General features: G+C 42.9%; 1 protein-coding gene across 1 annotated transcript; it reads right to left on the bottom strand.

Moving 5' to 3' along the window:
- Window positions 1–241: 241 nt before the first annotated feature.
- On the bottom strand, window positions 242–4,618 carry LOC133662738 (uncharacterized). Its single transcript, XM_062066865.1, has 4 exons — window positions 4,113–4,618; window positions 784–848; window positions 553–698; window positions 242–477 (listed from the first exon to the last, which is right to left on the bottom strand). The coding sequence occupies exons 1-4, from the start codon at window positions 4,572–4,574 to the stop codon at window positions 395–397; spliced, it is 756 nt and encodes a 251-aa protein (XP_061922849.1). The 5' UTR covers window positions 4,575–4,618; the 3' UTR covers window positions 242–394.
- Between the last annotated feature and the right edge of the window lie 7,296 nt (window positions 4,619–11,914).

Here is an 11,914-nt window from a genome sequence, read left to right as displayed (position 1 = left end):
CCTACATTGTATGTTTAGCTACTTTTCTGCATAACTGCAATACCATTATACAGAAAAGCACCCTGGATTTCATTTGGTGGCTGGTTGCAGCATAACTGCGTAGGCGTTGGTACAATAGCGAACCTGATTCTCCTGTATTTATCATAACAACCATTGTGACCATGTCATTGTTGCAGGAATTGTGTCACATGTCTTTTCTCGCCATAAAATAACACTCAGGACATGTTTTGTATTGTCGTCATGCCATTTTAAATATCACACTGTTTATTAATATATATTAGTTTTGCAGTTACATTTCATATAAATACATTAGGAAGTGCATTCAAAACAGTCTTAGTGATTGAATTATTTCACCAAAGTTGCTTTTTTCATGCATAAACACATAGATGGAACGCTATTGTTGTGATAGGAGCCAGGAAAGTATGAGCAGGCAGCCTGCAGTGACCACACTGATTCTCAGGGGGGCGCCACTTGAAACTGCAGACAGAAAGATGGCAAATTTATTGCATTTGTATGAACATTTTAGCTCAGTTCTCTGTCATCACTTCGTACCTATTCCATCCACGGTGATGGACGCCAGCTCGATGTCGAAACCGGCAACGATCGACGAGGCGGTGGTCAAAACTTGAGCAATCTCCGTGTTGTTTGGTGACGTGTTCGCAAACTGCAGGTCCATGTCGTTGATGACCGAGCCGCTTCTGCCAATATTATTCAAGAAATGCCTCAAAACTTACATGAAAAATAACAAAGTTGTTTTTTTTAATGCAAAATTAAATACATTACCTGAACGCCACAATGGTCAGCAGCTTGAAGGTGGAAGGGAATGCGTTTTGGAATAAAGGTTGAAGCTGCAAAAATAGGGGACACAAAATCAACTTTTACGTCATTTTATATGAAAATTATTGCTGTTAAATGATTGACTTTTTTTTTTCCAAATCAGATTAAATAACACTTTTGAATTTTGATTAATTGCAGCTGACAACATTGCCTTGGGTTAACTGTGCCAGTGTTGTTTATCCTCTACTGCAGGGGTGTCAAACGTACGGCCCGAGGGCCGGATCAGGCCCGCCAACAGGTTTTATCCGGCCCGCGGGATGAGTTTGCTAAGTATAAAAATTAACCTGAAATTTTTGCATGAAAGAAACAGCTGTTCTAAATGTGTCCACTGAATGTCGCAATAGCAATTATTTGCATCTTTGTAGATGATGCTACATATGTACAAAATAAACCACATGATGTTAGTACACCAGTCGAGGAAAATGATCAAACTACATAAACAGTAGGGGTGTGGGAAAAAATCGATTCGAATTCGAATCGCGATTCTCACGTTGTGGGATTCAGAATCGATTCTCATTTTTAAAAAATCGATTTTTATTTTATTTTATTTTTTTAAATATTTTTTTAATTAATCAATCCAACAAAACAATACACAGCAATACCATAACAATACAATCCAATTCCAAAACCAAACCCGACCCAGCAACACTCAGAACTGCAATAAACAGAGCAATTGAGAGGAGACACAAACACGACACAGAACAAACCAAAAGTAGTGAAACAAAAATGAATATTATCAACAACAGTATCAATATTAGTTACAATTTCAACATAGCAGTGATTAAAAATCCCTCATTGACATTATCATTAGACATTTATAAAAAAAAAAAAAGAAAAAAGAACAATAGTGTCACAGTGGCTTATACTTGCATCGCATCTCATAAGCTTGACAACACACTGTGTCCAATATTTTCACAAAGATAAAATAAGTCATATTTTTGGTTCATTTAATAGTTAAAACAAATTTACATTATTGCAATCAGTTGATAAAACATTGTCCTTTACAATTATAAAAGTTTTTTTTACAAAAATCTACTACTCTGCTTGCATGTCAGCAGACTTGGGTAGATCCTGCTGAAATCCTATGTATTGAATGAAAAGAGAATCGTTTTGAATCGGGAAAAAAATCGTTTTTGAATCGAGAATCGCGTTGAATTGAAAAAAAAAAAAAAATCGATTTTGAATCGAATCGTGACCCCAAGAATCGATATTAAATCGAATCGTGGGACACCCAAAGATTCACAGCCCTAATAAACAGCATACTGTAATTTCATTTTGATCTAATTATTTTATTTTGATAGATTGAAAATGAACACCAATGAGTTGACTGATGAACATTATCACATTATTTATTCAGAAAATATAAATAACAACAAATAAAGATAGAATACTATTAATCGCAAGATGTTAGTGTAAAAAAAACCAACAACATTATGATTTGTACACTTTCAGAATGTGCCTGTTCTATTTTTATAAAAAGAAAACAATCTGAAGATATCTTTATTTCTTAGTTATCGTGCCGTGATTTTACCAGTGCGGCCCACTTGGAAGTACATTTTTCTCCATGTGGCCCCCGATCTAAAATTAGTTTGACACCCCTGCTCTACTGCTTGGTGTCAATGTACGGGTGGAGCTCCTGCGAGCGGATGCCTCAAAATGTGTTTTGTTTTAGATGCTATTTTAAACTTTTTGTGTTTCAGTGAGAAAACAATTTATCGCTACCTTATATGGAAATTACCCTGGTTTTATACGTCTGGTCGAGGTGTATTTTAAAGCAATGTTATAACCAGTGAGCACACTAGTCGGAGTCTCCTCGCTCATCTTTGCACTGACGTATGCATTGACCTGATCACATATAACAACCGCACCGCTTTTGACGTAACCAATGCAGCAATGTACAGAGACATCCTGCATGAAAACCAACACTTCCCATCCATTCTGACGGAGATTGAGAGGTGCTGCAAAGAGGAATGGGCGAAACTGTCCAAGTATAGGTGTGCCAAGCTTGTGGCATCGTATTCAAAAATACTTGAAACTCTAATTCTGCCAAAGGTGCATCAACAAAGTATTGAGCAAAGGCTGTGAATACTCATGTACATGCGATTTTATATGTTTTTATTTTTTTTAAATTTGCAAAAATGATTACAAATAACTTCACATTTTCATTATGGGGTATATATAGTCTGTAGAATTTTGAGGACAAAAATAAATGTATTCCGTTTTGGAATAAGGCTGTAACATAACAAAATGTAGAAAAAAAGTGAAGCGCTGTCAGTACTTTCCAAATGCACTGTGTATTTCAGAAAAACAAATGTTTTAATCCATCCATTTACTACCGCTTGTCCCTTTCGGGGTCGCGGGGGGTGCTGTAGCCCATCCCAGCTGCACTCGGGCAGAAGGCGCGGTACCCCCTGGACAAGTCGCCACCTCATCACAGATCTGTGTTAATCATTAAGTTTAATTTGTAGCTAATAGTTTTAGACTTTTATTTTAGAACACTGTATTTTAATATTCAACTACCAATTAGTATCAAAAAACTAAATAAAACGATTATTTGTAAAACACTTCTTCCTCCTTTTATTTGTCTTTACTGTAAATGTTTAAAACAATTATTGTTAACATCTTACCTCCAAACACATACAATTTATATCACCATATTTATGAATATGTAGGCTGCAAAAATTCCCAAAACGCAAGTTAAGACCCTTAACTTAACCTGCTCACTGGCCTTGTGGTTAGAGTGTCCGCCCTGAGATCGGTAGGTCGTGAGTTCAAACCCCAGCTGAGTCATACCAAAGACTATAAAAATGGGACCCATTACCTCCCCGCTTGACACTCAGCATCAAGGGTTGGAATCGGGGGTTCAGTCACCAAAAATGATTCCCGAGCGCGGCCACCGCTGCTGCTCACTTTGTAACGCACGAACCAAGTGAAATGTTGGCTTTGATTGGCTTTCAGGCTGTCTCGTACGCAGTGCGTGCACACCAGCGGGTGTTGATTTTTGCAGGCGAAAAGATTACAAAAAATAAAAAAACGGATGCAATGGCCATAAATCACTCCAAATACCACTCTAGTGATGTGGCATTGTTCTTTTTCTATGTGTGTGAGTGTAGGTGGGCGTATCTAGGAGTATCTGAACCAGGACGAGTGTTTCACACTAATTATAGCTCTTTGGAACGCAAGCGCCTTCTGAGCATCTACGTAACCGTGAAATACAGCAGCTTTACATTTTAATATGACAATGTACAATACATCATTTTTACTATATTACTTACCTGAATTCTTATCATCGCCGCTCTTGCTCGGAAAGCAGGTGATGATGAGTTGAGCAAGTCGCTGCTAAAAGTGCTCTGAAGCGATCGGAACGTTACTCTTCTTGTTATTACAGTTGCACTTAGGGCGGTGGTTCCGATTTGTGTCGTTCTCAGCACTGTTGTTGGGTTTCTTGTCACTGCTGGTGTAGCCGGAACAACTATTGTCGTCGTTCTCGTGGTTGCATTAGTATTTGTGTTTGTTGCTGAATTTATTGTTGCTGCATTTGTTGCCGCCGCATTCGTCACTGCATTTGTTGCCGCTGCATTTGTTGCCGCTGCATTCGTCACTGCATTTGTTGCCGCTGCATTCGTCACTGCATTTGTTGCCGCTGCATTCGTCACTGCATTTGTTGTCGCCGCATTTGTTGCTGCATTTGTTGTCGCCACAATCATCACTGCATTTGTTGTCGCTGCATCCGCCATGGCATTTGTTGCTGCAATTGTTGTCGCAGCATTCGTCGCTGCATTTGTTGCTGCATTTGTTGCTGCAATTGTTGTTGCAATTGTTGTCGCCGCATTTGTAACTGCGTTTGTTGCTGCATTTGTTGTCGCCACATTGGTCACTGCATTTGTTGCTGCTGCATTTGTTGCTGAATTAGTTGTTGCTGCATTTGTGGTCACTGCATTTGTTGCTGCATTTGTTGTTGCCGCATTCATTACTGCATTTGTTGCTGCATTTGTTGTCGCCACATTCGTCACTGCATTTGTTGCTGCATTTGTTGTCGCTGCATTTGTTGACGCCGTGTTCGTTACTGCATTTGTTGCTGCAATTGTTGTCCCCGCATTTGTAACTGCGTTTGTTGCTGCATTTGTTGTCCCCACATTGGTCACTGCATTTTTTGCTGCATTTGTGGTCACTGCGTTTGTTGCTGCAATTGTTGTCACCACATTCGTCGCTGCATTTGTTGTCGCTGCATTTGTTGACGCCGCGTTCGTTACCGCATTTGTTGCTGCAATTGTTGTACCCGCATTTGTAACTGCGTTTGTTGCTGCATTTGTTGTCCCCACATTGGTCACTTCATTTGTTGCTGAATTAGTTGTTGCTGCATTTGTGGTCACTGCGTTTGTTGCTGCATTTCTTGTTGCCACATTCGTCGCTGCATTTGTTGCTGCATTTGTTGTCGCTGCATTTGTTGAGGCCGCGTTCGTTACTGCATTTGTTGCTGCAATTGTTGTCCCCGCATTTGTAACTGTGTTTGTTGCTGCATTTGTTGTCCCCACATTGGTCACTGCATTTGTTGCTGAATTAGTTGTTGCTGCATTTGTGGTCACTGCGTTTGTTGCTGCATTTGTTGTCCCCACATTGGTCACTGCATTTGTTGCTGAATTAGTTGTTGCTGCATTTGTGGTCACTGCGTTTGTTGCTGCATTTGTTGTTGCCACATTCGTCGCTGCATTTGTTGCTGCATTTGTTGTCGCTGCATTTGTTGATGCCGCGTTTGTTATTGCGTTTGTTGCTGCAATTGTTGTCCCCGCATTTGTAACTGTGTTTGTTGCTGCATTTGTTGTCCCCACATTGGTCACTGCATTTGTTGCTGAATTAGTTGTTGCTGCATTTGTGGTCACTGCGTTTGTTGCTGCATTTGTTGTCCCCACATTGGTCACTGCATTTGTTGCTGAATTAGTTGTTGCTGCATTTGTTGTTGCCACATTCGTCGCTGCATTTGTTGCTGCATTTGTTGTCGCTGCATTTGTTGATGCCGCGTTTGTTATTGCGTTTGTTGCTGCAATTGTTGTCCCCGCATTTGTAACTGCGTTTGTTGCTGCATTTGTTGTCCCCACATTGGTCACTGCATTTATTGCTGAATTAGTTGTTGCTGCATTTGTGGTCACTGCATTGGTTGCTGCATTTGTTGTCGCCACATTCGTCGCTGCATTTGTCGCTGCATTTGTTGTCGCTGTATTTGTTGACGCCGCATTCGTTACTGCATTTGTTGCTGCAATTGTTGTCCCCGCATTTGTAACTGCGTTTGTGGCTGCATTTGTTGTCCCCACATTGGTCACTGCATTTGTTGCTGCATTTGTGGTCACTGAGTTTGTTGCTGCAATTGTCGTCACCACATTCGTCGCTGCATTTGTTGTCGCTGCATTTGTTGACGCCGCGTTCGTTACTGCATTTGTTGCTGCAATTGTTGTCCCCGCATTTGTAACTGCGTTTGTTGCTGCATTTGTTGTCCCCACATTGGTCACTTCATTTGTTGCTGAATTAGTTGTTGCTGCATTTGTGGTCACTGCGTTTGTTGCTGCATTTCTTGTTGCCACATTCGTCGCTGCATTTGTTGCTGCATTTGTTGTCGCTGCATTTGTTGACGCCGTGTTCGTTACTGCATTTGTTGCTGCAATTGTTGTCCCCGCATTTGTAACTGTGTTTGTTGCTGCATTTGTTGTCCCCACATTGGTCACTGCATTTGTTGCTGAATTAGTTGTTGCTGCATTTGTGGTCACTGCGTTTGTTGCTGCATTTGTTGTTGCCACATTCGTCGCTGCATTTGTTGCTGCATTTGTTGTCGCTGCATTTGTTGATGCCGCGTTCGTTATTGCGTTTGTTGCTGCAATTGTTGTCCCCGCATTTGTAACTGCGTTTGTTGCTGCATTTGTTGTCCCCACATTGGTCACTGCATTTATTGCTGAATTAGTTGTTGCTGCATTTGTGGTCACTGCATTGGTTGCTGCATTTGTTGTCGCCACATTCGTCGCTGCATTTGTCGCTGCATTTGTTGTCGCTGCATTTGTTGACGCCGCATTCGTTGTCCCCGCATTTGTAACTGCGTTTGTGGCTGCATTTGTTGTCCCCACATTGGTCACTGCATTTGTTGCTGAATTAGTTGTTGCTGCATTTGTGGTCACTGCGTTTGTTGCTGCATTTGTTGTCGACACATTCGTTGCTGCATTTGTTGTCGCTGCATTTGTTGTCGCTGCATTTGTTGTCGCTGCATTTGTTGACACCGCTTTCGTTACTGCATTTATTGCTGCAATTGTTGTCCCCGCATTTGTAACTGCGTTTGTTGTCACTGCATTCGTCACTGCATTTGTTGTCGCCACATTTGTTGCTGCATTTGTTGTCGCCACAATCATCACTGCATTTGTTGTCGCTGCATCCGCCATGGCATTTGTTGCTGCAATTGTTGTCGCAGCATTCGTCGCTGCATTTGTTGCTGCAATTGTTGTTGCAATTGTTGTCGCCGCATTTGTAACTGCGTTTGTTGCTGCATTTGTTGTCGCCACATTGGTCACTGCATTTGTTGCTGCTGCATTTGTTGCTGAATTAGTTGTTGCTGCATTTGTAGTCACTGCATTTGTTGCTGCATTTGTTGTCGCCACATTCGTCGCTGCATTTGTTGCTGCATTTGTTGTCGCTGAATTTGGTGACGCCGTGTTCGTTACTGCATTTGTTGCTGCAATTGTTGTCCCCGCATTTGTAACTGCGTTTGTTGCTGCATTTGTTGTCCCCACATTGGTCACTGCATTTGTTGCTGAATTAGTTGTTGCTGCATTTGTGGTCACTGCGTTTGTTGCTGCATTTGTTGTCGCCACATTCGTCGCTGCATTTGCTGTCGCTGCATTTGCTGTCGCTGCATTTGTTGTCGCTGCATTTGTTGTCGCTGCATTTGTTGACGCCGCGTTCGTTACTGCATTTGTTGCTGCAATTGTTGTCCCCGCATTTGTAACTGCGTTTGTTGCTGCATTTGTTGTCCCCACATTGGTCACTGCATTTGTTGCTGATTTAGTTGTTGCTGCATTTGTGGTCACTGCGTTTGTTGCTGCATTTGTTGTCGCCACATTCGTCGCTGCATTTGTAGTCGCCACATTCGTCGCTGCATTTGTTGCTGCATTTGTTGTCGCTGCATTTGTTGACGCCGTGTTCGTTACTGCATTTGTTGCTGCAATTGTTGTCCCCGCATTTGTAACTGTGTTTGTTGCTGCATTTGTTGTCCCCACATTGGTCAAGGCATTTGTTGCTGAATTAGTTGTTGCTGCATTTGTGGTCACTGCGTTTGTTGCTGCAATTGTTGTCCCCGCATTTGTGGTCACTGCGTTTGTGGCTGCATTTGTTGTCCCCACATTGGTCACTGCATTTGTTGCTGAAATAGTTGTTGCTGCATTTGTGGTCACTGCGTTTGTTGCTGCATTTGTTGTCGCCACTTTCGTCGCTGCATTTGTTGTCGCTGCATTTGTTGTCGCTGCATTTGTTGTCGCTGCATTTGTTGTCGCTGCATTTGTTGACGCCGCGTTTGTTACTGCATTTGTTGCTGCAATTGTTGTCCCCGCATTTGTAACTGCGTTTGTTGCTGCATTTGTTGTCCCCACATTGGTCACTGCATTTGTTGCTGAATTAGTTGTTGCTGCATTTGTGGTCACTGCGTTTGTTGCTGCATTTGTTGTCGCCACATTTGTCGCTGCATTTGTTGTCGCCACATTCGTCGCTGCATTTGTAGTCGCCACATTCGTCGCTGCATTTGTTGCTGCATTTGTTGTCGCTGCATTTGTTGACGCCGTGTTCGTTACTGCATTTGTTGCTGCAATTGTTGTCCCCGCATTTGTAACTGTGTTTGTTGCTGCATTTGTTGTCCCCACATTGGTCAAGGCATTTGTTGCTGAATTAGTTGTTGCTGCATTTGTGGTCACTGCGTTTGTTGCTGCAATTGTTGTCCCCGCATTTGTGGTCACTGCGTTTGTGGCTGCATTTGTTGTCCCCACATTGGTCACTGCATTTGTTGCTGAATTAGTTGTTGCTGCATTTGTGGTCACTGCGTTTGTTGCTGCATTTGTTGTCGCCACTTTCGTCGCTGCATTTGTTGTCGCTGCATTTGTTGTCGCTGCATTTGTTGTCGCTGCATTTGTTGTCGCTGCATTTGTTGTCGCTGCATTTGTTGACGCCGCGTTCGTTACTGCATTTGTTGCTGCAATTGTTGTCCCCGCATTTGTAACTGCGTTTGTTGCTGCATTTGTTGTCCCCACATTGGTCACTGCATTTGTTGCTGAATTAGTTGTTGCTGCATTTGTGGTCACTGCGTTTGTTGCTGCATTTGTTGTCGCCACATTCGTCGCTGCATTTGTTGTCGCCACATTCGTCGCTGCATTTGTTGCTGCATTTGTTGTCGCTGCATTTGTTGACGCCGTGTTCGTTACTGCATTTGTTGCTGCAATTGTTGTCCCCGCATTTGTAACTGTGTTTGTTGCTGCGTTTGTTGTCCCCACATTGGTCACTGCATTTGTTGCTGAATTAGTTGTTGCTGCATTTGTGGTCACTGCGTTTGTTGCTGCAATTGTTGTCCCCGCATTTGTGGTCACTGCGTTTGTTGCTGCATTTGTTGTCCCCACATTGGTCACTGCATTTGTGGTCACTGCGTTTGTTGCTGCATTTGTTGTTGCCACATTCATCGCTGCATTTGTTGTCGCTGCATTTGTTGTCGCTGCATTTGTTGTCGCTGCATTTGTTGACGCCGCGTTCGTTACTGCATTTGTTGCTGCAATTGTTGTCCCCGCATTTGTAACTGCGTTTGTTGCTGCATTTGTTGTCCCCACATTGGTCACTGCATTTGTTAGTGAATTAGTTGTTGCTGCATTTGTGGTCACTGCGTTTGTTGCTGCATTTGTTGTCGCCACATTCGTCGCTGCATTTGTTGCTGCATTTGTTGCTGCATTTGTTGTCGCTGCATTTGTTGACGCCGTGTTCGTTACTGCATTTGTTGCTGCAATTGTTGTCCCCACATTGGTCACTGCATTTGTTGCTGAATTAGTTGTTGCTGCATTTGTGGTCACTGCGTTTGTTGCTGCATTTGTTGTCGCCATATTCGTAGCTGCATTTGTTGATGCCGCGTTCGTTACTGCATTTGTTGCTGCAATTGTTGTCCCCGCATTTGTAACTGCGTTTGTTGCTGCATTTGTTGTCCCCACATTGGTCACTGCATTTGTTGCTGAATTAGTTGTTGCTGCATTTGTGGTCACTGCGTTTGTTGCTGCATTTGTTGTCACCACATTGGTCACTGCATTTGTTGCTGAATTAGTTGTTGCTGCATTTGTGGTCACTGCGTTTGTTGCTGCATTTGTTGTCACCACATTTGTCGCTGCATTTGTAACTGCGTTTGTTGCTGCATTTGTTGTCCCCACATTGGTCACTGCATTTGTTGCTGAATTAGTTGTTGCTGCATTTGTTGTCGCTGCATTTGTTGACACCGTGTTCGTTACTGCATTTGTTGCTGCAATTGTTGTCCCCGCATTTGTAACTGCGGTTGTTGCTACATTTGTTGTCCCCACATTGGTCACTGCATTTGTTGCTGAATTAGTTGTTGCTGCATTTGTGGTCACTGCGTTTGTTGCTGCATTTGTTGTCGCCATATTCGTCGCTGCATTTCTTGCTGCATTTGTTGATGCCGTGTTTGTTACTGCATTTGTTGCTGCAATTGTTGTCCCCGCATTTGTAGCTGCGTTTGTTGCTGCATTTGTTGTCCCCACATTGGTCACTGCATTTGTTGCTGAATTAGTTGTTGCTGCATTTGTGGTCACTGCGTTTGTTGCTGCATTTGTTGTCGCCACATTGGTCACTACATTTGTTGCTGAATTAGTTGTTGCTGCATTTGTGGTCACTGCGTTTGTTGCTGCATTTGTTGTCACCACATTCGTCGCTGCATTTGTTGCTGCATTTGTAACTGTGTTTGTTGCTGCATTTGTTGTCCCCACATTGGTCACTGCATTTGTTGCTGAATTAGTTGTTGCTGCATTTGTTGTCGCTGCATTTGTTGACGCCGTGTTCGTCACTGCATTTGTTGCTGCAATTGTTGTCCCCGCATTTGTCACTGCGTTTGTTGCTGCATTTGTTGTCCCCACATTGGTCACTGCATTTGTTGCTGAATTAGTTGTTGCTGCATTTGTGGTCACTGCGTTTGTTGCTGCATTTGTTGTCGCCACATTCGTCGCTGCATTTGTTGAGGCCGCGTTCGTTACTGCATTTGTTGCTGCAATTGTTGTCCCCGCATTTGTAACTGCGTTTGTTGCTGCATTTGTTGTCCCCTCATTGGTCACTGCATTTGTTGCTGAATTAGTTGTTGCTGCATTTGTGGTCACTATGTTTGTTGCTGCATTTGTTGTCGCCACATTCGTCGCTGCATTTGTTGCTGCATTTGTTGTCGCTGCATTTGTTGACGCCGTGTTCGTTACTGCATTTGTTGCTGCAATTGTTGTCCCCGCATTTGTAACTGCGTTTGTGGCTGCATTTGTTGTCCCCACATTGGTAACTGCATTTGTTGCTGAATTAGTTGTTGCTGCATTTGTGGTCACTGCGTTTGTTGCTGCATTTGTTGTCGCCACATTCGTCGCTGCATTTGTTTTCGCTGCATTTGTTGAGGCCGCGTTCGTTACTGCATTTGTTGCTGCAATTGTTGTCCCCGCATTTGTAACTGCGTTTGTGGCTGCATTTGTTGTCCCCACATTGGTCACTGCATTTGTTGCTGAATTAGTTGTTGCTGCATTTGTGGTCACTGCGTTTGTTGCTGCATTTGTTGTCGCTACATTCGTCGCTGCATTTGTTGCTGCATTTGTTGTCGCTGCATTTGTTGACGCTGTGTTCGTTACTGCATTTGTTGCTGCAATTGTTGTCCCCGCATTTGTAACTGCGTTTGTTGCTGCATTTGTTGCCCCCACATTGGTCACTGCATTTGTTCCTGAATTAGTTGTTGCTGCATTTGTGGTCACTGCGTTTGTTGCTGCATTTGTTGTCGCTGCATTTGTTGACGCCTCGTTCGTTACTGCATTTGTTGCTGCAA

The sequence above is a fragment of the Entelurus aequoreus genome, linkage group LG12, assembly GCF_033978785.1.
Source record: "Entelurus aequoreus isolate RoL-2023_Sb linkage group LG12, RoL_Eaeq_v1.1, whole genome shotgun sequence".
Classification (NCBI taxonomy): Eukaryota; Metazoa; Chordata; class Actinopteri; order Syngnathiformes; family Syngnathidae; genus Entelurus; species Entelurus aequoreus.
The sequence above is the reverse complement of the archived record's forward strand: the minus strand, read 5'-3'. Positions and strand labels throughout refer to the sequence as shown.